At 32.7% G+C, this 27,526-nt stretch overlaps 1 protein-coding gene across 1 annotated transcript in view; it reads left to right on the top strand.

The window, feature by feature from the left end:
• AGPS (alkylglycerone phosphate synthase) overlaps positions 1-27,526 on the top strand; it is a 114,098-nt gene that overhangs the window by 69,823 nt on the left and 16,749 nt on the right. The window contains exons 13-18 of the mRNA XM_069470463.1: positions 2,597-2,673; positions 4,532-4,644; positions 10,344-10,413; positions 13,727-13,788; positions 18,145-18,234; positions 26,262-26,361. Coding sequence (XP_069326564.1) covers positions 2,597-2,673; positions 4,532-4,644; positions 10,344-10,413; positions 13,727-13,788; positions 18,145-18,234; positions 26,262-26,361 — 512 coding nt within the window. The remainder of the gene's footprint in view (positions 1-2,596; positions 2,674-4,531; positions 4,645-10,343; positions 10,414-13,726; positions 13,789-18,144; positions 18,235-26,261; positions 26,362-27,526) is intronic.

Here is a 27,526-nt window from a genome sequence, read left to right as displayed (position 1 = left end):
TACTGGTTGTTAACAAAGCACAAGCCATGTGATTAGTCGTAAATATCTTTATTATCACCTCTACCTCTGATACAGCCCTTAATACATTATAATATTGAAATTATTTATTTTCAGAATATTGAAATGATATATGTCATTGAGTATATAGAAATGATCTATAGATTTCCTCTATAAAGTTTCACAAATTTAAAGGATGTTTCTTAGTCATTTTTATATTTCCTGTACTTATCACATAATAGACACATGTTGATTGAATTAATCATTGAACTGGCAAAAGCAGGTGAACAAATCCTGGATATAGGCCAAAGCATAGTGCTGAACACATTATCAGTAGCACACTTTATCAAATTCTCCTCACAGATGTTCTTCAAAGTCGTATTCCCATTTTATAAATGCCTCAAAGGCTAAATATTTTGTCATGTGATAGAGCTGGGGTTGAACCCAAATTTGTCTGATTGCAAAGCCCAAGACTTTTTGCACTATCTCAAACCACTTCTTTGAAACATAAATATTTAATAAATTTTAAATTAATTAATATTGAACTAACCCAAGATTCACTAATTAAACTGTCTAGCTAGTAAATTTGGAAACTAGTTTACTGTAAAAATAAAACACAATAACCAGAATACATTTAGAATATAATTAATTTGACAGACAACATTAATCTAAGAAAAAGTAAAAGATAATATTCTTTGGTTAATACTGTTTGACTCATTTAAAAGTCAGTATCACTTTCACACTAATTTATTCTTCAAAGCTGTCATGTCAACCAAGTATTAGGGATGTATGTGACTAACTTCCACTATTGTTAATGGAAATTGTGCATAAAAATCTCAATGGGTAGTAAACATTTACCCTTAAGGATTATTTCATATCAGAGTAGTATCATTTGGACTCCTCATGCATTATATAAAAATATGTAGATCAGAAGACTTTCATATGAACAGTAGATAATTTCAGTTCCTTGCCAAGAATACAACATACCCATTCAACACATAAATGTTTATATATTTATTTCCAATTGTTAATGTAGGATGAGTTCCATTTGGGACCAGAAGTAATGTTTTGATGATACATTGTTTCTGACTTTATACATGTTAGAAATTGTGTCTGGTTTTTTTTTCCTTACTTTTGGAAATTGTGCCTTTTAAAGCAGTGGTCCCCAACCATTTGGCACCAGGGACTGGTTTCATGGAAGACAATTTTTCCACTGATGGGGTGGGGAGTTGGCGGGTAGGGGGAGTGTGGGGGGCTGGTGGAGTGGGGAGAAGGGGAGGGTGTAGACAACTTTGTACCCGGTCCCTAACAGGTCCTGGAGGGTAGTAGGCCCTTGCCAGAGTTGGGGACGGCACTGTTAAAAGCACTAGTTATACTAGAGAAGCATCTCTGATAGGTTACAATAAGAGAAAAAAAAAATCCCAAATAGATCTTTTACTTGTGATCCAGGGGCTCAAAAAGATTTCTAGGTTGATTTGTCTAATCTGAAGCTCATTTTGTTTGCTTTTTGTTTTGTTTTAATGCCTGTTATCACATGAATGTCTAATTCATGGCCTCTGGTTAAGACTCAATACTTGGTCTTTTATGTAATACAGTTTCCTATTATAATCAACAAAAATGTAGTAAATAAGCAATATTACAGACTCAGATTCTCACTTAAAAAAATAGACGGATAGGAAAAAACTACTGGTGATAGTTGTTTTAGAAACAGATGTTTGCCGTTTGCACCGATTTTGAAGGAAAGGAACAAACTACACTTGAAAAACAAAATCCCATAACCTTAAAGCCTTTTTAAAAAAATAAACTTTTTATTTAGAGATAATTTTAGATTTACTAAATACTAAAGTTATTTATAAAAACTACGTATAAATAGTATGCCACATTTTTCTAAATTGGGCTCACAGCACTGAGGCCAGATGCATGACTCAAATTGTAACAGTGTGGGAGTTGAGACGTTGCTACTCTCTGAAAACAATGAGAAAACACTAAAAGGTTTTCAGTCAATTAAGCTTAATCCGCAGGCAAAGATGTTAATTTAACAGATTTGAGACACCATTTATGTTGTTTTGGCAATTTTGACTCTCCGGGTGTGATTAAGAAAGCAATTGCTAATTTTATGCCAAGAATTCTGGATGAATTAAGAATTAATTAAGAAACAACCTTAAACTTGGCATTAACTCCATATTTGGTTATAGTTCTGAATGGTTTCTGTATAATTAAAAAAAATAAAAGTAAAACCAGCCACCATGGGTGTTCTTAATGAAATAAAAATTAATGAAGTAGTTTTACTAGGTATTAGCCATACCATTGAAAGATAACCTAAACTATGTGTTGTATTAATTACATATAGTAATTTGACTTAAAAAAACAAACTGAGAATGGGTTTTCTAAATAAAAAGCTGTGACTTTTCAAAGAAGATAAAGGTAAAAGATGAAGATCTTAATATAAGTCTATATATACATACAAATAACATAGGGAGATTTAAAAAATTACAGTCATGAAAATTTTTACTTTTCTTTTTAGAATACTAAGTTGAAGTAGCCTCTGGGTTTTCAGAATTTGCTATTAATTTAAATATAAACCTTTTTCTCTTCTTAGGTCATGCTCTTAAACCTCAGGTTTCCTCTATTTTTACATCATTTTTGGATGGATTAAAAAAGTTTTATATTACAAAGGTAAGAATTTTTATAAAATGCTACCATTTTAAATGCTTAGTATGCGAGTTAATCCTACTTCCTGCCTTCTTGCCCTTACACACACCGTTTGTAAGGATGTTTTTCCATGTTGCTGCATACATTTCATAATTATTATTTTTCATGTTGGAATAAATATTTAACAAGTAAATCAATCATGCAGTCAATTTTAGACATTTTTAATTCTTTTTCAGTTTTTTGAAGTTTCTAAAAATAACACTGCACTGAACTGTTTCATGCTTATAACATTTTTCTGTAGTTTGAAGTTTTTCTTTTGCCGTAGATATCTAGAAGTAAATTGAGTGTGTGTTTTTTTTTTTTAATTTTGATTGCAGAATTGCCTTCCTAGAGTATTATGCCAGCTTACACTACCACTTAGGAATACATGTGTGCCTTTTCTTGTAGCATCCTTGTTATTGCATGTGGAATTTTTTGTTTTGTTATGTTTAACATTTACTAGGGAGGAAAATAGTACTTTATTTTAGTTGATGTTTCTTGAAACGCCAATGAGACTGAACATTTCCCTGTGTTTTCTAGATGTAATCTTTGTGGGAATTAGTTGGATATGATTATTTTACCAGGGGTGGTGGTTTCATGTTTTTTTCTTGATGGTTTGATGTGTACCCTTTGAGTAATGGAATCATTGGATGCCCTTTGTCATTAATGTTGTAAATAGTTTTTTTCCAGTCAGTTGCTTCCCTTTTTAATAGGGGTTTTTCTTTTTGGTGTAAAAGTTTCAAATTTTTATATCTTGTGATTATTTAATAACTTCTAACCTTTTCTAAAGCCTTCCTTCCTCCAAAAGTATGAACAGGGCCATTTTCTTCTCTCTCTCTCTTTTATGTTAAATGGAATTTTTTTAAAAAATTGCTTTTATTACTGTTTGAATTTATTTCAATTTTATGATGTAAGATAAAGATCTAAATCTTCACCTCCTGCTCCCCCAGTTGCTAACCAGTTATGGGAGCACCATTTACTAACTAATCCCAGCTTCTCTTACATTGATTTGCCATCTTATATTTGACATCTTATATTCTTATTCAAGAAATAGACATCATTATAATGCATCTAATTCTTTTTAATGAGCTTTTTGTTCTTGAAAAATTAAATGGATTTAATTGTTATAGGGCTAGTTTTCCCTCTTGTTATTCAGGATCTTCCTTGTTATCACTGTCACCTACCTGTTATTCTAGAAAAATTTTAGAAACTTTTGATCGTTTTAGAAAGTCCATTGGGGTTTTTATTAGAATTGGAATAAACAAGTACACTAATTTGGGCAAGTATTGACAGGTTTGTAATAATTAGTTTATGCATTCAAGAACATATGTCTTTCTTGACTTTTTTAAAGTTTGTTTTCCTAACGAAGTTATTTGTTTCATTTTAAGATTATTCTTAGATAAACTATTTTAATTTTCTGTATAAGGTTTCCTTTGAAAATACTATTTAGTAAGAAGTTATTGTTGCTATGTTAGGGATGCTGTTTTTACTTTTTGCCCCTCCATACAGCTATTTTATTCTATTCTGTAGTTTTTATTTGATTCTTTATTAGTTACAATTTTGGTAAGTTATTTGTTGTATTATATACCAATATGTCATTTTGATTAACACCGTGGCATACTTTGAAATAAAGCGTTTTTCCTATGCTATGTAGTTTTATTATATTGTAGTGACCTAAGGGGTTTCATTAAACATTCTTGTTGATTGACATGTAAAGTTCCAAAGCTCAAGTTTTAAGAAGTTAGTGTCTTTGAGCCCAGATCCTAAGGAAAGGAGCAAACTATTTTAATTTATTATTTTGTAGGATAAGATTTCTCTGTAATAATATCTTATTTTTTTGTAGTTTAAAGGATTTGATCCAAATCAACTAAGTGTAGCCACGTTACTGTTTGAGGGGGACCGTGAGAAGGTTCTTCAACATGAAAAACAAGTGTATGACATTGCTGCAAAATTTGGGTATGGCTTCAAGTTCGTAATACCAAGAGAAGATTAAGCTAAAATTTTGTTATCTCCAAAGAGTTATTAATGTACCAGGCATTAATGTCTCCTAGCAAACTGCATGTCTTCAAGCAGTTATTAATTTAAATTTAGTATTAAATTCATGGTAATTTATGATATTAAATTTAAAGTATTGTTTTGGTTTACTTCCAAAATTTGTAGGAAGTTAGGTTGATATGTTGCTCTTCCTTCTCAAATCATATGTATGATATTACTAAATCTTGTATTTTTCCTAGACTTTTAAATTAATGTCAATTTTGTGATATTTGTTATTTTTTGTGCTAGAGTGAAATAGAAAATTCATTGTCATATTACTCTTTAGTGGTAATAGTGTATGTATAAAGAATACTATTAGCGTGTTTTTAAAAGGAAATTTTGTTTAATCAAAGGTATTTGATAAATAATCTATATACTCCACCTCCTGTCACTTATTATTTTGTGCTGGTATAAAGAAACAAAGCATTTCACATCTATAACCAACTGAATAATGGTAGGGTGGTTTCTGTCTGTCTGCTTGATGGATTATAAGATTGATTAATGAGAACTGTAGTGAAAATGCCATTTATCAGGACTACGTTTTTTCCTTTCCTTTTTAAGTGCATAAACTAACAATTTTCTGGATACTAATCTTTTTTTTTATTTCGGGGATTAATATATATCATACACATTATGCCGTGGGCAGGGCACAGGGGTGGGAAACCTGCAGCCTTCTGATTTCAAGATTGTTCTTTTTTAAGCACCAAAGGAGGCAAGAAAAGCTTCATCTTTCTCTGCTGTACCCCTTTTAATAAAAGGATTTGTTCTGTAAAATTTGAATTCAGTCAAAAGGCTGCAGTCAAGGATATAGAGGGCCACACGTGGCCCCAAGGCCACAGGTTCCCCACTCCTTAGCCCTTTATTTCTAGGATTGTCTGAATTCAGTGTTAAAGTGAAGTATTTTTAGAGGGGAAAAAGGTCTAATCTTGAACTTAGAAACAGTACAAAAATAAATTAAAAATTGAGTATTAAAAATCTCTCAGTTTTATTTTTGTCCCATTCTGAAATTGGCAAATACAATTTTAATTTATTTAGTAAAAGATAAAGTTCATTCATCTTTTACCTTCTTCCTCCCACAATACCTTTTTTGGGAATTACTGATGTTTTAACTAAATTCATTAAAAGTAATTGTGCTATAAAGATTCATTTAATGACCAAATGGCTTGGATATCAGGTCATCTAGTGTTGTTTAAATTTGAAATGTACACGTTCCCCTTCCCAGAAGGAATTTAACCCTGTGTGTACCTATTTTTTTAGTGCCTAAGTTGTATGAAGTACAAGAGACTTTGTTTTCTTAAAACACATATTAGTCAGAAACAAACAATTAAGGAGATGTAAATTGAAATCTTTTCATATCTGCTTTAGCCTTAAATATTAGAGACTGAAACTTTAAAAATTTATCCCTTATATATTTAAATATTTAACTGGGATTTCAAAATTTCCCAGAAAGACTTGTAGGAAAATGGAAGAGAACATTTTGCTATAATATTTGAACCACTGTACATATGGTTAAATTTGCTTAGTTTCACTTTAATCTTTTCCCTCCTCCCAACACACACACACAAACACACACACACACAGACACAGGAATTCCACTTTGTAGGATCTATAAGTAATTATAGTTCAGAGTATCTAGCAAATCATTACAAGTTAGTAATGTACCACATTTCCTGTTAGACTGGGGTAGGATGATGACAAACTGCCTGTTTGTCCTACTTCATGTATAATTTTTATTGGACATGACTTGTCTCCTGAGCACCACCATTGATGCCTAGTACATACTAGATGCTTGATTAAATATTTGTTGAATGAATTAATGAGACTGAATACTATGTTTTTCCTTGATATCTTTTATTCTACTTCATTTATGTCTAATTACTATGCCACCTGTAAAACAGTGTATTTTCATCTTTAGGTATTTGTTAGAATCATTTTGTCAGTTTTGTTTAATTTGAGCCACCAACTGATATGAATGTCAGTAATGCCAGTTTTGTTTTCTCACAGAACATCATCCATTTACAACTTAAAAATAAAGTGAATCTTTTTTTTTTTTTTTTTTTAAGAGTGAATCTTCTTTAAGATATGGGATCCAGCTGTCTTAAGATACTGATACTTGAGGCCCCAGAGCCATTGGTTAAATTCCAGCAATTTTGACTGCATTAAATAAAACTTGTATCAAATGTATAGGTTATAATAAATGAGAGTCCAGTTTAAAGCAGGGGTAAAGTGGTAAAAACTTTGGCCCAATTTAGGGTCTCATTTTTTTGCTATTATTATTTCTTCTGTCTTAGTTATGTTATGATTAATTTCTTAATGTGCTTTCAATTCCTGGCTTCTTTTATTGAGATGTGGACATCTGTTTTAAACAGCTCAAATTATAATTAGGCAGATGATTTAGGGCTGTTTTGTTTTTTAATACTTAGAAATATCTTCTTTTGGTTTTCTAGCATAAAGTTTTAATTTTCCCTCAGTTTTTCTGTAGGCACTAATTTTTTGTTCTAATTAGTAAAGATTTAGGGATATTTTGCTTATTTAAGATGCCATTCTGCCAACTCTCAATCTTTAGTCATTTCCACTTCTGTATAACAAGACGGAGGAAAGCACCACTACATTTCTTTCTGCTAAAGTTTTCATATGTTAGTTTTTAGTTCATTTATTTTATTTTTAATTAGGGCATTATTAAGCTGTCCTTTAAAAAAGTTCTTTTGTTTTATCCTCTATTCCCATTGCCTCATTGGCTTTAAATGGATTGTTTTAAATAAAGTACTCCCAACAGTTCAGAGCATTTTTATGTGTTGTCTTAGCCATTTTTCCTCCTTGCCTTTTCTCTCTGACCCCAACACTGGTAAGAACATATATGGCCCAACAAAACATAGTAGCCAAGTATTGTTTGTACTAACTTGTAATGATTTGGTTGTTTATCTGTGTTTGCTAGTAATGTACTTCAACTTCTCTAAGAGCTTAACAGAATAAACATTACCTGTCAGCACTTATGACTGGTGTTTTGACATTCACCATAGAACCTAAGGTAATATGTTGTCATTATTTTTAAAGTGTGCTTAAGTTGTTTTAATATAATTTAACACAAGAATGATTAGGTTCACCAGATGGCCCTTTTATATAAGAAGATTGTCTCTCATTCCTCTTTCATTAGTCTTTTCAGTCCTTCCTCATGAAACAGCTTTAAATTTGTTTAAGAAACTTGTGAATTGAAAATTGTTTGACATTTTTAGGGAGAACAGAAAGTAGAGAGTGTATATTGCTACTTTAATATACAGCGGTGTGAGTCTATGTGTAGCTTTTTCAGTGATTGCAAGAGCGACAATTTAGAAACATCTAATTTCTAATCATACTGTGGTTTACACATGGTATTTTAAGATAATTCTAGCTAGAAGATTGACAGTTATGAAAGCTAAAAAAAGAGAATTTTCAGAAAGCTAAATTTGCAGGGAAACCTATGATTCAGAAAAGCAAGCCCGGATTGACTTTTCTTCTCTTTTGGGATTTATGAATTTAGAATGGACATCCAATTTCTTCCTGCTTTAAATTAGAAAATGCTTGTTTCTATGTGGTTTGTTCCACTGTATCCCATGTGGAACACATCACCTCTGTATCCCCACCTCCACCCCCAACTGCCAGATATTAGAAGAGGGCCTAAAGAAAAATGACTTAAACTGGGACTGCAAAGTAGAACTTTGTTGCATCCTGACATAATGGAGACAGGCTTACTAAATGTTCATACCTGTTACTTCTCACCAGATACATACTTAGCATGTTCCTTTCTCAAAGATTCTCAGCATACGTGTCTTGCACCTTTTCCTAATCTTCACTCTCCTTTCCTTTCCTTCTACCACTAGGTCTAGGATGAACTGTTTCTGTTTCCTAGATCTGTACTATTTTTTCTGTCTTGGACTTAGAATCTGATTCTGCTTTTTTAAATCTGCCTAAGCCATGGGCTCAGCTATTTTCTTCCAAGCACTTGCTACAGCAGTTTTGACTTGTTTTCCTTTTGTTTTGGAACTTTTTTGGCTTTCTGCCTCCAGCCTCACATCGAACCCAGAATTGTCTTGTGTCATTTCTTACTTTTCACTTTCAGCTGAATTGACCTAAATTCTATCTTCATTGCTCATTAACATTCTGTTAATACAGGCTGGGCACAGTGGCTCACGCCTGTAATCTCAGCACTTTGGGAGGCCAAGGTGGGAGGATTGCTTGAGCCCAGGAGTTCAAGACCAGCCTGGGAAACATAGTGAGACCTCTTCTCTACAAAAAAATAAGAAAAATTAACCGGGCATGGTGACTTGCGCTTGTCGTCCTAGGTGGGAAGATTCCCTTGAGTCCAGGAGTTTGAGGTTGCAGTCAGCTATGATCGTGCTACTGTACTCCAGTATGCGAGACCCTGTCTCTAAAAAAAACAAACAAACATTCTATTAATACAAACATTCCCTTTCATTTTATTATACCTTGTCCTCAGGTTGTTCCAAACTAGAGCTGCTTCTATCAAGTCTTTGCTACTCCTTTTGAATGATAATAATTTATATATATCCACCGGTAATATTGTGTCAGGAAATTCTGATTTAGCCTATATATTCTAGCTTGAAATTATCTTACAGCATTTGTATGAAACAAGAATACATCTACATTGTATTATTTACTTACCACCAATCAAACAAAGCTTTAAGATTTAATTATGAGGTGTTAATTGAGGCTGTAATAGTAATAATTCTTCCTTTAGTTGACTAAAACAAGTGAGAGTTTAATTTCTATTTGATAATGGGAAAAGCATAATTAAAAACTCTTTGCTCAAAGTAGTGGACAACAATACTTACTCATCATTTTTTAAAATAAGAATAACTTTTACAAGGTAGAGTCCTTGAACTGAATTATATGGGATTAATTCTAACTAGATGGCCAAATACAATTTCTATGGATAAAACTACTTTCAAATTGAAAGGGACAGTTTATATGTTCACAGGAATAAGACTTTACCTGTTGGTGTTACACTTTCTTGTATATTGCTTTATAAACTTTAATATTTCTGAGTATGTTTTGTCTCTCATTTAAATCATAAATTCCATAAGATACATACCACATCTAACACTCCAAAAACTATATGCTCAAATATTCAAGAAACTTCTTGGTATTTGGGAGTTCCTAGTCAATCATCATATTTCTTTATATATGAATAAGACTATAACAATATATGAGAATATGAATAAGAACATATGAATAAAATAATATTTTAAGTATCTTATGCTAATGAAGATTATTTCAGCTTAAGTTTGTTTCTCATGATTAATTCTTTTTCTGTTCTTTTGAGAATATGGGTAGAAATGGTTGAGTTCATAAGAGTTAGTTTTAGTAGCCTAGTGGATAAAAGTTTGAAATTAATGACTAACCTGAAATATTAAAAGTGTTTTCAGTTTTAATTTGTTGTCCAAGCTTATTCTCTTAATGGTATCATTTGATATATTTATGATAAAAGAGATTAAGAAAAAATAAAATGTAATATATGTTAATCTATTAAGCAATTGTCTTGAGGTATCATATCAGTTTGGTTAATTTTATATATTTGCAATAGTTCATTTGAAATGTATTAACAGTTTGTTCTTTAATTACAGTGGGTTGGCAGCTGGAGAAGATAATGGACAGAGAGGTTATTTACTGACCTATGTCATTGCATATATTCGAGTAAGTTATTTCATATATTTCCTTTGTCACTTAATTTATGTTATAAACAATACTTTTTCTTGACTTTGAATAAAATTGTCTTTTTTATTTTCTTAGACTTTAAGGTACTGTAATTTAGCACATAATTTTACATGAACCCTGTAAGCTCATTTAAACATTCTATTTATGCTTCTGAGGAACTTGAAGATGATTTAATACAGTGGTTCCCAACCTTTTTGGCACAGGGACCAGTTTCATGGAAGACAGTTTTTCCATGGACTACGCTGAGGGGGATGGTTTTGGGATGATTCAAGTGCATTACATCTATTGCGCAGTCAAACCTGTCTGCTAATGATAATCTGTGTTTGCAGCTGCTCCCCTGCGCTAGCATCACCACCTCAGCTGCACCTCACTCAGATCATCAGGCATTGGATCTCATAAGGAGCATGCAAACTAGATCTCTCACATAGGCAGTTTAAGGTAGGGTTTGGGCTCCTATAAGAATCTAATGCCGCTGCCACTGATCTGACAGGAGGCGGAGCTTATGCTGTGATGAGCATGGGGAGCGGCTGTAAATATAGATAAAGCTTTGCTTGCTTGCTTGTCCCCTTCCTTCTGCTGGGTGGCCCAATAGGCCGTGGACTGGTACCGGTCCTTGGCCTGGGGGTTGGGGACAGCAGATTTAATATGTCTTTGTGCTCTTTAAAAGAATGGAGCCCTTCTCTATCTAAAAATTGAGCATGCTATTCCAAACATTACTTGGTTAGAATCAAGCTGTTTTATTAACAACATTCCTAACTTGATTCATAATCGGTTTTAAAGATATATAATCTTTAACTGTGTCTTTTAAAGTTGATATATTTAACATGATTCCAAGTAGTTATTAGTTCATTGGTGATGATTACTGTGTAGAATTAAAGAAATAATGTATGTGTATAGAAGCACTAAAGTTTTTCTAATTCTAGATTTTCTACTCTGAGAAGCTTCATTATTCTTATTAATCTCAAGTCTGCTGTATTTATACGAAATTGTTCTTTTGAAATTTTATTTTTTCATTTAGTTTTGTTTTTCTACTTTGGTTGTAACAAACTCAAGTTTCTTAATTGTTTTCTGCTGTTGGTGGGGTTACTTTTTTTTAATTTCACATTTTACATAATTTGAATGATCTTATTTTTTTTTTTTTTTTTTTTGAGACAGAGTCTCACTCTGTTGCCCAGGCTAGAGTGAGTGCCGTGGCGTCAGCCTAGCTCACAGCAACCTCAAACTCCTGAGCTCAAGCGATCCTCCTGTCTCAGCCTCCCGAGTAGCTGGGACTACAGGCATGAGCCACCATGCCCGGCTAATTTTTTCTGTATATATTTTTAGTTGTCCATATAATTTCTTTCTATTTTTAGTAGAGATGAGGTCTCGCTCTTGCTCAGGCTGGTCTCGAACTCCTGAGCTCAAACGATCCGCCCACCTCGGCCTCCCAGAGTGCTAGGATTACAGGCGTGAGCCACCACGCCCGGCCTGAATGATCTTATTTTAAAAGGTCATTTTTCAGATATCCTGAGAATGTGGCTTCCCCAAATACTAAATTTTCCTTTTGTTTATCATTTAATTTTTTTTAATTGAAACATAATAGATGTACATATTTTCAGAGTATATGTGATATTTGGATACATTCATATAATGTATAAAGATAAAATCAGGGTAATTGGGATATCCATCACCTCCAAATACTAAATTTTTTAGTTTTTCACTTGGAAATTATTTTGAAGGAAATTCTTATATAAATTTGTATACAGCTTTTTATTTTTCTAAGTAAGCTTGCTTAATGTGTTCTCATTTTAGAAATAATTTAATACAAGCTAAGATCTGAATTTTAAATTATAGTGAATTTGAAGCAGATAGTCCTTCCTTCCTGTCCCCCTCATGATATGCTGATAAGGAAAAGCATATTTATTTCCTGTTTACTGTGTTAGAAATTCTGATGAGATGTAGTGATCATGAAAAGTAATAGGTGATTTTATTATAGATCTTATAAATAATGTCTGCTTCTACAGACCGTCAGTGCTCCAGGTTCTCCCCTTAGTAACCATTTTGAGTATACATAAAATGTTCTTAGGCATTTTCTTGGATGATGTTGACCATTTTGCCATAATACTGAATTCAGAATTCCAGAAAGTGAAATATAACTATAACAAGTATAGCATAGATACAATTTGGAATAAGTTATCTTAATTTTTTTTTTTTTGAGACAGTCTCATTCTGTTGCCTTAGTTAGAGTGCCCTGGCGTCAGCCTAGCTCATAGCAACCTCAAACTCCTGGGCTCAAGCAATCCTACTGCCTCAGCCTCCCGAGTAGCTGGGACTACAGGCATGCACCACCATCCCCAGCTAATTTTTTTCTATATATTTTTAGTTGTCCAGCGAATTTCTTTTTTATTTTTTTAGTAGAGACGGGGTCTCCCTCTTGCTCAGGCTGGTCTGAACTCTTGAGCTCAAATGCTCTGCCCGCCTTGGCCTTTCAGAGTGCTAGGATTACAGGCGTGAGCCACCGTGCCCAGCCAAATATCTTAATTTTTAAGATTCCAGTTAATGTTAAAGCTAAGTCAAAAGCACATTAGGGATTTTTTTTCCCCCTGGATTGTTTGTTTTCTCTTTTAGAAAATTTTCCAGTGGTTAATACCATTGTCACCAATTATATTCCAGTGTAGGTAATAAAACAATTGTGCTCTGGGTAAAGAAATTAAGTTATAAATTACTTGTAATATAAGTATTATATCTGTACAATAGAAAATATTTTCCTAGCAGAGGTGCCTCCAGATGTTCTATGTATTCTCTTACTTCAAAGAGAGGAGCTATATTTTCTAAATTTGTTTTTAAAGAAAAGTTGATTTTAAGAAAAAAAAAACTTGTCTTCGTTCTATACCCCCACCCCCCAAACCCTCTTGCACCCTCAATCTTGATGACCAGTTTTTGATACTGGTTAAGTTGCTATTTAGGCCCAAAAAGAAAAAATCTATTCTTCTAGTATTCTCCTCATATATATAGACTGTTCCTGGATAGAGACATCATTCACTAGAGAAACAGAATTTCTACCCTGTGTCAGGCACTCTACCTGGTGCCAAGGATACAGAGGAGTATAAGACAGGCAAGATTCCTGTCCTCATGGAGGTTATATCTCACTCTCAGGGCAGCTTCCCAGCACTCTTAAGAGGTGAATAGTAAAGAGCAGTCAAAGTTAAATTAGAAACATACAATACTGACAGTGAACATGAAATACTAACAGTATTATTGATTCTTCAGCATCTGTTGCAATTGCTTGATTTTTCTGTATGTGTCTTAACAGGACTTGGGTTTGGAATACTACATAGTAGGAGAATCTTTTGAGACTTCTGCTCCTTGGGACAGGTAAAATATAATAAAATGCATGATATTATTCAAATATGCTTTACGAATTGCTTGAAGTAATGGTTCTTGCTGTGTTGACATAGAAACTTTAAAAATTTTATAAAGAAACATTGAAACAAGGTAGCTACTTTTACTTAAACTAGTATTTTCATCAGAATGCTGTATTTTCAAACCTTATTTTTGTTTGAGGCAAATTTGTCTGCCGTCCAAAGTGCAGAGATAGTTTTGAAGTTTATGTTTTGAAGAATCTTATTGAACACTAAATGTTACTGTGTTTTTACTTAGCTTTTACTTAAGTTCTTAAGTGATTAATATGTTTAAAGGTTCTCTAAAAAGTGCCCCCAAATTATAAAACCAGTTAACCTTCATTTGTAATGTGTCATTTATTTTTTGATAATTGTGTGTTATTAAGTAATATCTTAACTTGCAGTTAAGTGATTTCTGAAAGAAATCCAATATAAGAAATTAAGGATAATTTCTATTTTTAAATTTAAGCAAAATTTCTAATATTGGAATATATTATAAGAACGGCCCAAATAAGATTAATGGAAATAAATTTTAGAAGTGTTTCTTTATTTGAAATATATACCACATACACACACACACAAATATTGGTTAGAGAATTAATAATAAAAACTGGTTAGGAAATGTTAAATGGTTTATTTAAAATATACTTGTGAGTTTTTAATCATTCAGTAATGAAAACATTCTCAAGGAGATTGTCAGTACACGTTGAGTACCCCTTATCTGAAATGCCTAGGGCCAAAACTGTTTTGGAGTCCGAAATCCAAAAATCCAAAATCTAAAAATGCTCCAGTGAGCATATCCTTTGAGCGTCGTGTTGGCGCTCAAAAACTTCCAGATTTTTTATTTTTTCATCAGGGATACTCAATCTGTATATTTTTATTTTCTTCTAGTATGCCTACATCTTACTTTTTCTTTATAAAATTTATAAAATATTTGAAATGTACAAAAAAGAATATAGGATATAACAAATCCCTCAAATCCACCTCTTAGATATTGTATATCTTAACATTTTGTTTTCTTCCAACCTCTTTTTCCCCCCAGAAAAGTTTTTACTTTTCTACATGATGTCTTCACCTACTATAAGTTATGACTTTTTGCACATGGGTGCTCATATCTCATGCATTGTGTTATATAGTAACCCAATTTATAGTTTCACTCTGTTATTCACAGTTTTTTTTCTGTTTTCATTTTTAAATCACCTTTCTCAGTTTGAAATGTTATTCATAATTTTTGATGCTAAATTTTTTAACAAGGGGAAAAAATCTTACAAGTGAAAAGAATGACCAATTCATGGACATCTGATAGTTTTGAATAGCAGAAATAGTTTGGCAGCTGTTCATAGTGGCCTCAAAGACCATTTTAGTCTTTAATACCTTTCCTTGGGTGTATTAGTCAATTTGGCCTGCTATACAGAAGATCATAGACTAGGTGACTTAAATGTTCTTAAACAAGAAACATTTATTTCTCAGTTCTGGAGACTTGAAGTCTGAGATCATGGTCAGGTTTTTGGTGAAGGCCCTCTTCCTGCTTTATAGTTCACCATCTTATCATTATATCCTCACATGGTGGCAAACAGAGACACAAAGCAAGCCCTCTCATGTCTTTTTATCAAAATGGGCACTAATCCCATTCATAAGGCTCCACCTTCATGACCTGATTACCCCTTAGAAAGCCCCACCTTCTAATACTATCACATTGGGGCTTAGGATTTTAGTATATGAATTTTGAGAGGGACACAAACATTCAGCTCATATCACTGAGGAAAGTAGGTTAGTGTAGTGTTACCTTTACAGCATTATGAATTTCCTTGTCATCAATTGACATCTTGTCTCCTTATTCTTCCAACTGTGGAAGCTAATCATGTGTTGCCTTTTTATTTTTCTTCTTCCATTTTTTATATTATACTTACGTATTTATTTAATTGATTCACCGATAGCTTCTATTTTATGTAGGGTTACATTTTTGTTTTCATTAAACAATTTCTTCAGCTGAAGTTTTAATAAATATTATAACATTTACGGAAAACACCTACATTTTTGACATAAAATTTACTTGTTACCCATTTAGTAACTTGCTTTTTATTTTAACCCTTTAGCTAGATAGAGACCATGTTTAGCAGTAGCCCATGGGATCAGGGTCTTCAACCTTCATACATTATTAGGTCGTTGGCCTTTTCATATATAGGCCACTTAAGAGGTTATTGGTTTTACTAGTCTTTGTGTGTTGTTAAGTGAGTCTTTTGAATGAACTCTGGAATAATATGAGATTATAACTATCTTAAAAGCTAGAGATTTTTAAAGATTTTGGAGATACCAGCAAGATTCTTGTGATTAAAATCAAGAAAGTGGGTACAAACACTTACAGATAGTATGGAGTGAAGGGGAAAAAAGATGACCTAGGAAAGAAGTCCCAGAGAACCTCATAAGGTGTAGTTATACAAACAAAAGCTGGCAAAGGATACTGAGGATTAATATCTGGAAGAAATCCAGTGATATGAGAAAAGCCTGTGAAAGTTTGTTTTGAGGAGTATATGGTCAACAATGTTAAATTTGCTAACAGATCAAGAAAGAATTTAAAAGTCTACATATTATGTTTATATCCTATAAAATGATTGGTCCAAGTGGGCCGTATTAACCTTTGCTCAAGTTCTGTGAGAAAATACTTTTCAGAACCCCTCCCTAAAAATCATTTATTGAAAGTATCCCATTGGGGATTATAAGCATTCAGTCTTGTTCTTTTTCCCATCTCCTTTTCATTATTCAACTCCAGTGAGGGTTTAGATATAAGCAGTTCTTAACATGTTCCTGTTTTCTATTGCATTTGTGATGATTAGGTACATTTAAGTGCATTTAAGTGAAAATACAGTCTATCCAGTAGTTTAACTTGCAAAGTACTATAAAAGCTGATGAATTTTATTCTTAATTTTTTAGACTACTTAACTGTAGCATTTCAATTCCATTTTCTAGAGCCAAGTTAAAGAACTTGTTACTTTTGTAAATTTGTAGTATTCATTAACACCTGTAGATATTAAAGCTTAGTAGATTTTATTTATATTTAAAGATTTCTTTTATTAGTTGGAATTTCAAAATAAAGACATGAAATATCAATAAATGTTTTGAGATATCTTTTAAAACATGCATCATTACCATTCTATAAATGATGCATAGATAATATTGATAAATCATGTTTACCTGCAGCTTTCATAAATTAAAGCATATTTTAACTTAAGAGCACTGTTTTGTAGAATTAGAATTTATAAGATTTTCAGATACTATATTCATAAAAATAAATTTGATATGCTAATAAAATACTAAAACTCCATTTGTATTTATATTTTAATCATACATTCTTTATTCTAATGGACATATAGGTAACTTTAATGTGTTCTGTTAAGCATGATCTGCTCAAAGGTTATTGTTTTTATCAAGTTAATTCTCACACAGTCAAATCAATCTTGAGACTAAAGATAAGCCTTTTAAGTTTCTTTGGTATCATTTCAATTCTCATGATGCTAAACAGAGCAAGATTTAAAAAGGTACAGAATCAGTGTTAGTATGTGGCCAAGATATTTATTGGACAATGAAATGGTTTTTATATACTTTAAGAACTTCATATTCCAGATTAAACAAAATACATAGTTATAACAATATGATATAGCTCACATTAAAAAAAGATTAGTTAAAAATAGATTAATATTATTAAGTATTGTCAATCCCTTTTCTCCTATAAGGATTATTACTATCCCTCACCTGTCTCTTGTCATTGACTTTCAATGTCAAACAGTCTAACGTAGCACATTAACAGTTTACACATAGTTTTTATTCAGTAACAATAAGTCTTCGTCAAATTGGATTTCAGCTTAAGAATAGGCTATTGAACATTTTATATAACATGATTGTTAATTGAATTATTTTTAAATTAAAAAACTACTTAGACATGGATAAAGATTGGCATTCATGTAACTTAGAATTGAATTTTCATTAACTTGTTTTTTATAGCTTTTTTTTAAAGCTCTTAAAATCTTGTAATTAAATTTATTTTGAAATCAAGTTTTCTCAGGTATACGACACTACATTCAGGAGACTTGAGTGTGGTCTTCTAACTTCTGTTTTCCTTATGGCAAAAAAAAGAACTTTGTTGCCTTTGACGTTAGGAATGGAAGGCTCAATTTGAATGATCCAGGCTCTTGTCAGTTTTTGAAGGAATAACTATGAAAGCTTTAGTTAAAAGAATTTTGGACTTGATGGATATCAGATTAAGCAGCATTTATTGAATTTTTATGGTGCTCATTTGAAAACTTAATATTGTATTTATTTATCTTTTTTTTAGGGTTGTAGATCTCTGTAGAAATGTAAAAGAAAGAATAACTAGGGAATGCAAAGAAAGGGGTGTTCAGTTTGCTCCTCTTTCTACATGCAGGTGAGTTTTTTTTTAAAATTGCTCTTATACTCCATATTCTGAAAAACTTTTTTTTTTTTTAATCAATGGGGGAAATATAATTTGCTATCTCAGGAAAAGCTTCATTCTATTCCATTTGGCAAGCTTTCTTAACCTTCACTTAACCACCTTGTTAGGAGCGTGCCACTAGCATTTTACAGTAGTCCTGAGCCCTGTAGGAGTGGGAAACCCTTCTGTGTATAGGCCTTCTACCCTATCTGGACAAGTTGCAATGAGGAGCCAAGTGTCCGAGCTCCTAGAAAAAGAGGAGGACTCCTTCATTTACTGAAACTATCAATTATAGAGTTAAGAAACTATAAATTATATACATAGTCAACATAGCTCTTTCTTCATCAGAGAAGAAACCCATTTAACCACTTTAGTTTTTATTAAATGAATGGGACTGGAATAAAAATGTGAGGAACAAAACATCCAAATGACGACTGACTCAGTGCTTTCCTATAGATCTTTCTTCAATAATGGAAATATTCTGTATCTGAACTGTCCAATATGGTAGCCACATGGGGCTATCAAGCAATTGAATGTGGCTAGTGTGACTGTGAAACTGAATTTTAAATTTTATTTCTTAATTAATTTAAATTTATAGATGCTATATGTTGTGTATTCCATATTGGATATGTTCCGTATGAGATAGTGAGTGCATGATTAACTGATGATCTTGCCCTTTTTGTTAAATAGCAGCAGCCCAAAAGGAGGTTTTCTTGAGAAGGGGCACTTTGTATTCAATCTTTTGATATTAATTTTCTGTCTAAACACATTGAGTTGAACATTTAACTTCTCGAAAAAGTTATAGAATTAATTTGAGTGGAAAATAAATGGAAATCAGAATAGATCATGAAACGGGGAGCCTTAAAATAAGTGATACAGTGGTACTTCAAAATTTATTGAACATTTTGATGTTCTTTGAACTTGTTGATGTTCTTGTTGCAATTAATATTGACAATTTAATTGCATATAACTCACATATAGAAAACAAAAAATAACAAATTTTTCATTAAATTAGGAAGGATTATTTTGTTCTTGAAGTTTTTATTCCATTTTCATAATAAAACATCATGGCCCCATGGAAGAATTTTTTTTTTTGCTAGTGTGGCAGTCAGTGTGTTAATCTCAGCTCAGGAAGCAGACCTGGGCCTAGCCAGTCTTTGCCCCTCAACCTTGTCACCATAGCAACTTTCTGCCTACTTTTTAAGTTTTGTCTTGTAAGACTGCATGTGTCTGAAGACTGAATGTGCTGTTTTGCTGTTTATTAGTAATTTAATCTCTTTGAGTTCTAATTTTATCATCAGTAAAGTTGGGGTAATACCATTTTTTGACGGGATTGTTGTAAGAATGAAGTGAAAGCATATGAAAAAACTTTTAAGCTCTGAAGGGCTATATAAAATGTTGTAGTATTACTGTGGTGTAATTACATTAAGCTTGAGGTAAACAGTCCATATTAATATTAGTAAGTAAAATTTGGATATTTTTCCTCCCCAGTGACAAGTCCTCATGAAGGCATCCAGCTGTTGAGCCTACTTGTTCCTTATACATGATAATTTACATATATTTGTTTTATAATACTAGAAATATTTCTGTACTCTTTAAACTGCTATTTCTTCTGTGGTTTTTTTTTTTTTTTTTCTGTCTTTCTCATGGTCTTCTCTCGTGCTTCTTAGTTCTGCTTACGGCTGCCATTGGAAAGAGATGTCTTTTAGAATTTGCTAAATTGTGCTTCTGCAGGGTAAGAAAGTAGAATTCTTACGAGAGATCTGAGAAAAGCATCTTTCTTACACTTTAACTGTTCATTTCAATCAGAAGGGTCTCCTTGAAATAGTCTTTTCTGCTTCTGTATGGGAGAGACTGTCAGGGTTTGAGGAGTGCTGCAGAAAGTACAAAGCAAGTCTGTGTATTAAAATGTTTTAGAACAAATACATTGGGGATAGAATCAGAGATTATAAAAGCTTATAAAGTGGATTTTAGATATTATTGAATTATAGAAACCTTGAAGGAAGGGAAAATAGAGACCTTGCTCTATGTAATGAAAGGCTTATAACTTGGTAAATCTAATGGTAGCTTAGTGAATGACCTCAGAGAAAACCTTTACAAATGAAGGTTGTAAGCATGTACAAGTTACTTTTTTTTTTTAATTTGGGTATATCTTTAAAAAGTGAATCTTTTAATGAATCTTAAAATCATTAAAATCTGAGAAAAAAATTTGTGCTTATTTATATTATCAACCCAGATTGATACCTTATTCTTCTCTTGATATTTCGATCTTTTAGATGGACAGATAGGCCTCTTTTATTATAATCCTGAAAACAAATGAGACCGAATAATCCAAAAGGCTTTTGTTACCATTAAAGTTTGAAACATTTTAAATACTAAAGCCTATTCTTGTGTAGTTGAAATGTTTATTTCTTTATTTTGTCAAGTGGTAATTTAACAGTTTTACCCTTCCCACTTCCTGGGGGGTGGGGTCCAACTTTCTATTCACCATCCCTTGAGAACCCCCCTCTATTATGAAAATATTCATTGTAATAATAAACCACTACTTATTGAAAATGATTAGAAAGTAAAATATTCTGCCTTAGGGCACACTCTGTAATAATAGTTAAATCTAGGTTCTTCAGAATGTATTTATGAGACCTAAAAAATCTTCCTTTTTGTCTTGTAGATAGATAGAATTAGTATATTTAGACTGAACTGGTCATATGTCATATTGATTAAGTAGGCTATGTTTTTAAGAATGATTTTGTTTTTGTTTTTTTTTTTCTTTTTTTATTTCAGCATATTATGGGGGTACAAAAGTTTAGGTTACGTATATTGCCCTTGCTCCCCTCTCTCCACCCCCAATCAGAGCTTCAAGCGTGTCCATCCCCTAGATGGTGCGCATCGCACTCCTTATGTATGTAAACACCCATCCGCTCCCCTCCAGAATGATTTTCTTATAAAAGCGTATATGCATAGTTTCTGTGATCATCTTGTAAAACCAGTCAGAATTTGCAAAGTCTAGTTAACTTGAATGGCTTTGATAAAAAGTTTTAAATATAGTTCTGATAGCTTATATGTATTAAACTAACATTTAATTAGAATTTGATTTTAGTATGAGTTGCTTAATAGTAACCAAGGAGATTATTCTGTGTTAATTATGTGAGATATAATTTTTAAACCAGATTTTAAAAAATTATTTTAAAATAATTATAGTTCTAATTAAAAATCAAAAATCCTAAGAAAAATAATTCAGATGTAGTTATTGAGTTCATTTTTGTCAAATAAAAGGTACTTTATACATTGGAATAGAAATTCCGATCCTAAATTTTCTGTAGAAGTTATATGAGAAGGGATGAAGGAATTGCGAGTCAGTGAATCTAACACAAGCAAAGTACTACATAAAGTATAGAATGCAAAAGCTTTTTTTAGAAATTAAAGAATAACTTCAACTACTATTAATACATTACTTGTTCAGATTATTTTGGAAGAGGTTATTATTTAAATGTCTTAAATGATAGAATTTATCTATTTTAAAAAGTGTTAGACCTGAGTCACTTTCTGAAATGGATACAAATCGAGGTATTTCAAATGGTGTTTTTCATCATTTGGACTTTGTCTGAGATACTGATCACTCAGGCCCACCAGGCTTTGTTGTGACTTTAGTAGTCTGCTTATTTACTAAAAACTGAACTGTGTAATATATAGATCCTGGTCTCGTTGGAAGATGGTAGTGGTCTATTAATATTTAGTTATATTTTCTATTAATATTGATTCTCTTATGAGAGATGTATATTTTACTAATTGCTATAAACTAATTTCATTCATTTATCCAAACTTTATTTGAATTTGGTTACTACTAATGATAGTGCCCTCATAGTTGAAATGGTTTTCCAATTTTTCTTAAACTTTGTAAATCTGGTGCTTAAAATGTAAACATTTAAGGGACCTTTTTTATGAGGGTGAATTAACACTATAAGAAAAAGACAGCTGGCAAATTGACAGTAGCATTGTTAAACAGTTCATTTCTTCTGTTCTGAGGCACCTAACATTTGGCCTAAAAGGCCATTAAAATTTTAGATTAGATTCTATTTGTATTGTGTAGTAAAAAGAGTATTTCCTCTGTATTTGCTCCTTCTGTTAAATTAAATTCTTTGTGGGAAACTCTGTAAATTGCATATGGAGATTTGACTATGATTACCTTAGCTCCCTTTTAAATGCTTTCCTAATTGCATTGTGAAAGATCAGATATATATTATATATATATTTAATAATCTAACAGTCTTGATATCTTTTGTATACACACATGTAATATATACACATACGGGGTCTAGACAGTATTTTAAGGCCATGTCGCTGCATTTGATATGATCATTCAATTTGTGTTTTAAATTCTTACTAATTGTTAATGTGCGCTTAGTGAACATTTCACCCAGTCTGATCATATTTAGTATTTGAACATTTATCCTGTTTCTGAATTTTACTTTGAGAAAGTTTGGAAAACTTATAATTAACTACCAGCTTCCATCTAGTCTATTTGGAGGCTGTCTTTAATTGCAGTATACTTAGTTGAAAAAAGAAAAGCCCTCCTGAGAGAGGTGGGGTTTTTGTTTATTTCAGGCCACATGGGGAAGTATTCACATTGTTTTCAAATTCTTAATTTTTTTGGGGGGGTTAATAATCTATACTTCCAAAAAGAGTTCCAAAAATAGTACAAATAGTTTCTGTATACCCTTCAGTCATCTTCCCCAAATGTTAAAATCCTACACAATTATAGTACAAATATCAAAACCAAAAAATTAGTGTTGTTACAGCACTATTAACTAATCTACAAACCTTTCTTTATTTTTTTATTTTATTTTTATTTTTATTTTTTTGGAAACAAAGGCTCACTCTGTTGCCCCCGCTAGAGTGCAGTAGTGTCATCATAGCTCACTGCAACCTCTAACTCTTGGGCTCAAGTGATCCTCCTGCCTCAGCCTCCTGAGTAGCTGGGACCATAGGTGCCACCACACTGGCTAATTTTTTCTATTTTTTGTAGAGACAGTGTCTCATTTTTGCTCAGGCTGATCTCAAACTCGTGAGCTCGAGCCATCCTCCTGCCTCCACTTCCCAGAGTGGTAGGATTATAGGTGTAAGCCACTGCTTCCGGCCTAAGCCTTTCTTTATTATTTGTCCCACTGGTATCTTTTTTCTGGTTCAGGATCCAATTCAGGATTACTTAATGTGTTTAGTTATCATGTCTCTTTAATCTTCTCCAATCTGGAACAATTCCTCAGTCTTTCTTTATCTTTCATGACCTTCATACTTTTAAAGAATGTTGACCAGTTATCTTTTAAAATGTCTCTCAATTGGGGTTTGTCTGTTGTTTCCTCGTGATAGAATTCAAATTATATATTTCGGCAAGAATACCACAGAAGTGATGTACTCTTCTTGGTGTATCATAGTAGGAGAAACATAGTATTGGTATGTTTTTTGGTGATGTTAACTTTGATTAGTTGGTTAAGGTGGTGCCTGCCAGGTTTCTCCTTTATAAAATTACTATTTTTAGAAAAATATTAGCCAGGCGTCATGGCATGCACCTGTAGTCCCAGGTATGATGACACCACTGTACTCTAGCCGGGGCAACAAAGCAAGACTCTGTCTCTAAATATTAATAAATAGGTAGATAGATAAATAAATAAATGCATACATATTTTTTTCTGTTGTACTTAATAAATGTCTTATGGGGAGAAACTTTGAAAGAAAGTTTGCAAGATACGCAAATATCCTATTTCTTATACTGTCTCCTAATTGTCAATCTCCCATTGTTGATCATAACAGTTTTTATTGTGATGTTTGCAAATGATGATTTTCTATTTTTATCATTCCTTCTGTATTTATTGATTAGAGTTCACTGTAAGGAAGAGCTCTCCCTGTCCCTTATAACCCCATCTATCTATCAGTAGGGACTTATAGGTATTTTATTATCTGGGATATATCCATTATTACCATTATTCACTTTGTTGCTCATATTTTCCCAGATTTGGCCACTGGGAACACCTTTAAGCTGGCTTTTGTGTCCTTTTGACATGGCAAGGTAGTTTTTGAAGAGGAAGAAAAAGGTTGCTCATTATGCAGGAAGGGTAATTGAGGCAGAGTGAGTAGCATATGAGAAGATATGAGGCCTAGGGAAGGAGACAAGCAAGTCTGTGTGCCACAGAGGGTACGTGTGCTGGAGAGTTGGTGAATATCTGCACATGCTGTCAGGGGAGTGATAGCCATTACTCACCACTGGTCCTTTGATCTTGGCTTCTTCCTCAAATTCTTTAGTTTTTCTTATTCCTGATGTCAGAATTGTGCTATTTTTCAGGTCATTCTTCCCTACTTTGTTTCTTAAATCTGTTTGTCCATCTTCCTCTACTCCTGGATGTCTAGCTTTTTTTATTCTCCTCTCTTATCTCCTGGTTGATTTCTCCAGTGCCTTAATAATATGGCTTTTTCTTTCCTAGAACAATATCTTACATTTTCTGTCAATCTTCATTTAGGTATGCCTTTCTAGGACACCTTTCCCAATCTGACCTACCCAAATTTTCTTATTCTTTGTATAATCGTTCATTGTGATTTGATTACCTTAGCATTTCCCACCTGTATAATCCAGAGTCTAGATTACTTTTTAAGGTGCATTAAAGCTATGAATGTTGTCTGTCTCTATGTTCTCTCCCTCCAGGTATCTAGTGCATTATCAGATAGCTTATTAAACTGAGCTGAGAATTATAAGCATTCTTCAATCCTGTTTGTCATGCTATGTCATGTTTTTATAAAGAGAGCTTAGAAGAACATCTTCTAGTGCATTTAAATTATCTGTGTAGGAAAAAAATGTTACTGATACTTATTTCATTGTCATTTATTTTTAAAATTATAGCCAGGATTGAACAAGGTCTTTGGCCTCAACTTCAGTGATTTACTTTTTTCTGCCCCAAATCTTTAAGTCTGTTGAGCCAGGACAATCCAAGCAAATGACAAGTTCCTAATATTGTTGTCGGAGCACTTAATGCACTTCTAAAAGGTTATAATTTGCCCACATATTATCAATGTAGATTTTTTTAAATAATGAAAATTTATTTATTTTAGTCAGTGTTAGAACGTTCGTATGTATTCCATGTGTTTCATGTTCCTGTTCTGAGTCGTGATGTTGCCAATGATTGGAACCAAGTCTTTTGTTTCTAGTCTAATGTTGCCTTTCTCAAGGGGCATTTGTTTTGTATCACTTCCATTTACTGTGTCAGTACAAACTATAGTCATCACCTCCATGTATGGACCTCATGGTGTGGTCCTTTGGCAGGAAAAAATGCCTTTGAAAAAGAATAGAGCCATACTGTTTGCAATATGGATTTGCCTTAAATACTGTGTTATACCAGCCACATGAAGAACTAATCGTACATAAAATTTGGTGAATAGAGGAAAGTGGGGAAAAAAGTTAGTATTATTTTATTGTCAAGATATATATATATCTCCAGGTGTTAACGTTTTTGTTGAATTTTAATTTGATTATGCAGTTTAAAACAGCTAATACCAATACTTATCTGACTATATATTAAGTGTGTGTTCACACATGCAGCTGTTAGTTCCCATTACTGCTACATAACAAAACAACCTCAATAAGATCAGTGAAAATGGCATTTCATCATAAAATGCTGATGAAATGTATAAAAGTTTGTTTTATTTCCCAACAGAAGTTTTAGTAACATGGGACAAATAAACAAGAGAAAGATTGAATATAAACCTATCATATTGACTAAACTGGTACTTAAATGAAAGCAAAATTCTCTCGTTTCACACTGCATCCTCAGTTCATTGTTTTGGTAATAACTCTAAAGAAAGCCAAGCTAAATTTCCTCCATGGAGTAGAAGGCTGGGTAGAGAATGAGATTATAGCTTAAGGTAATTATTTCAGTAATCTTGCCTTTAAGTTTCTAGGTGTTAAATCTGATTTCATTTAACTTAAAGCCCCTGGGGGGATTTTGTCTGTTTTTTAGGGTGACGCAGACTTATGATGCAGGCGCATGTATCTACTTCTATTTTGCCTTTTACTACCGGGGAATTAGTGACCCAATGACCGTGTTTGAACAAACTGAGGTAATTTTCCATACATGTGTATAGCTTTTATATTTGTAATTAATTTCCATAAATTTTACTATGAGTTTTAGTTTGATTCTCTTTAATTGCACATGGTTTGCCTGGCTGCTAGCCCTCAGTAATGAAAAGCATATTTGTTGTACTACCTTATGTACTGAATTATGAGTCTAAAGTTAATATACTATATACCTAGTTTTTGATTCTTTGGTTGTTACTTAGAGTATGCAATAGCTGATTAAATTAAATAACAATAGGAATTCCTATGGCTTATAGGAATCCTTGATGTCACTTTGGCAGCCCACCCATCTCCAGGTAGTTGCTGCTCTTGAGATCGGCAATCCTAATGCTCTTGGTCTGTGTGGTTGTAGTATCATTCTAAGTGTGTCTTTTTTTTGTTTTTTTGTATGTCAAAGCTATGTGTAAGTGATTTAGGTTCATTAGCTAGCAGGTTTTATTACATTTTTTAAGGGGTCTTACGCTGCTAATTTTTATAAAGCCTTCTATTGATGGCCAATGTTTCTCATTACAAATATGCCTAGAGTTAACAGACAGTGGAGGATCCTGTGGGAAGCCGAGGTTTCTTAAAAACTCAGGTGCCCTAGTGTTTTAACTCCATTGCATGCCTGCCAAAGATAGTACTACAACATAATTTCAGTGGCACATTTTTAGACCCAAACCACAGACAGGGTTTGGTTGGTACCCTCCTATCCCTCCTCTTTTTTTTTTTTTTTAAAGTTTTCTTGAGGTATAATTGAAATACAGTAAACTGTATATATTTAAAGTGTACAATATGGTGAGTTTTGATATATGTGTACACTTGTGAAACCATCACCCCAATCAAAATAATGAATATATTCATCACCCTCAAAATTTTCTCCATAAGGGCAATTATGGTTGGTCTGTGATAGCTTTGTAAGTAATTTTGACTCTATGCCCACTGTGTGCTATTACGCAAATAATTTATCCTATCTAAACCTCATTTTCTTTATCTGTAAAGTGGGAGTAATTATAGTTATTCTGTAAGGCTATAGTGAAAATAAATGAGATACTGCAGGCAGACTACTTGGTACTTTTCTGGATGTACAGAAAGCAGTCAGTTAAGTATCAGTCACTAATGCTTATTGGTATAATAAGATGTTCTTCAAGGTAGAACCTGACTTTGGAT

The sequence above is a fragment of the Eulemur rufifrons genome, chromosome 1 (assembly GCF_041146395.1).
Source record: "Eulemur rufifrons isolate Redbay chromosome 1, OSU_ERuf_1, whole genome shotgun sequence".
In the NCBI taxonomy this organism is placed as follows: domain Eukaryota; kingdom Metazoa; phylum Chordata; class Mammalia; order Primates; family Lemuridae; genus Eulemur; species Eulemur rufifrons.
This window is presented reverse-complemented; position numbering and strand designations above follow the sequence as displayed.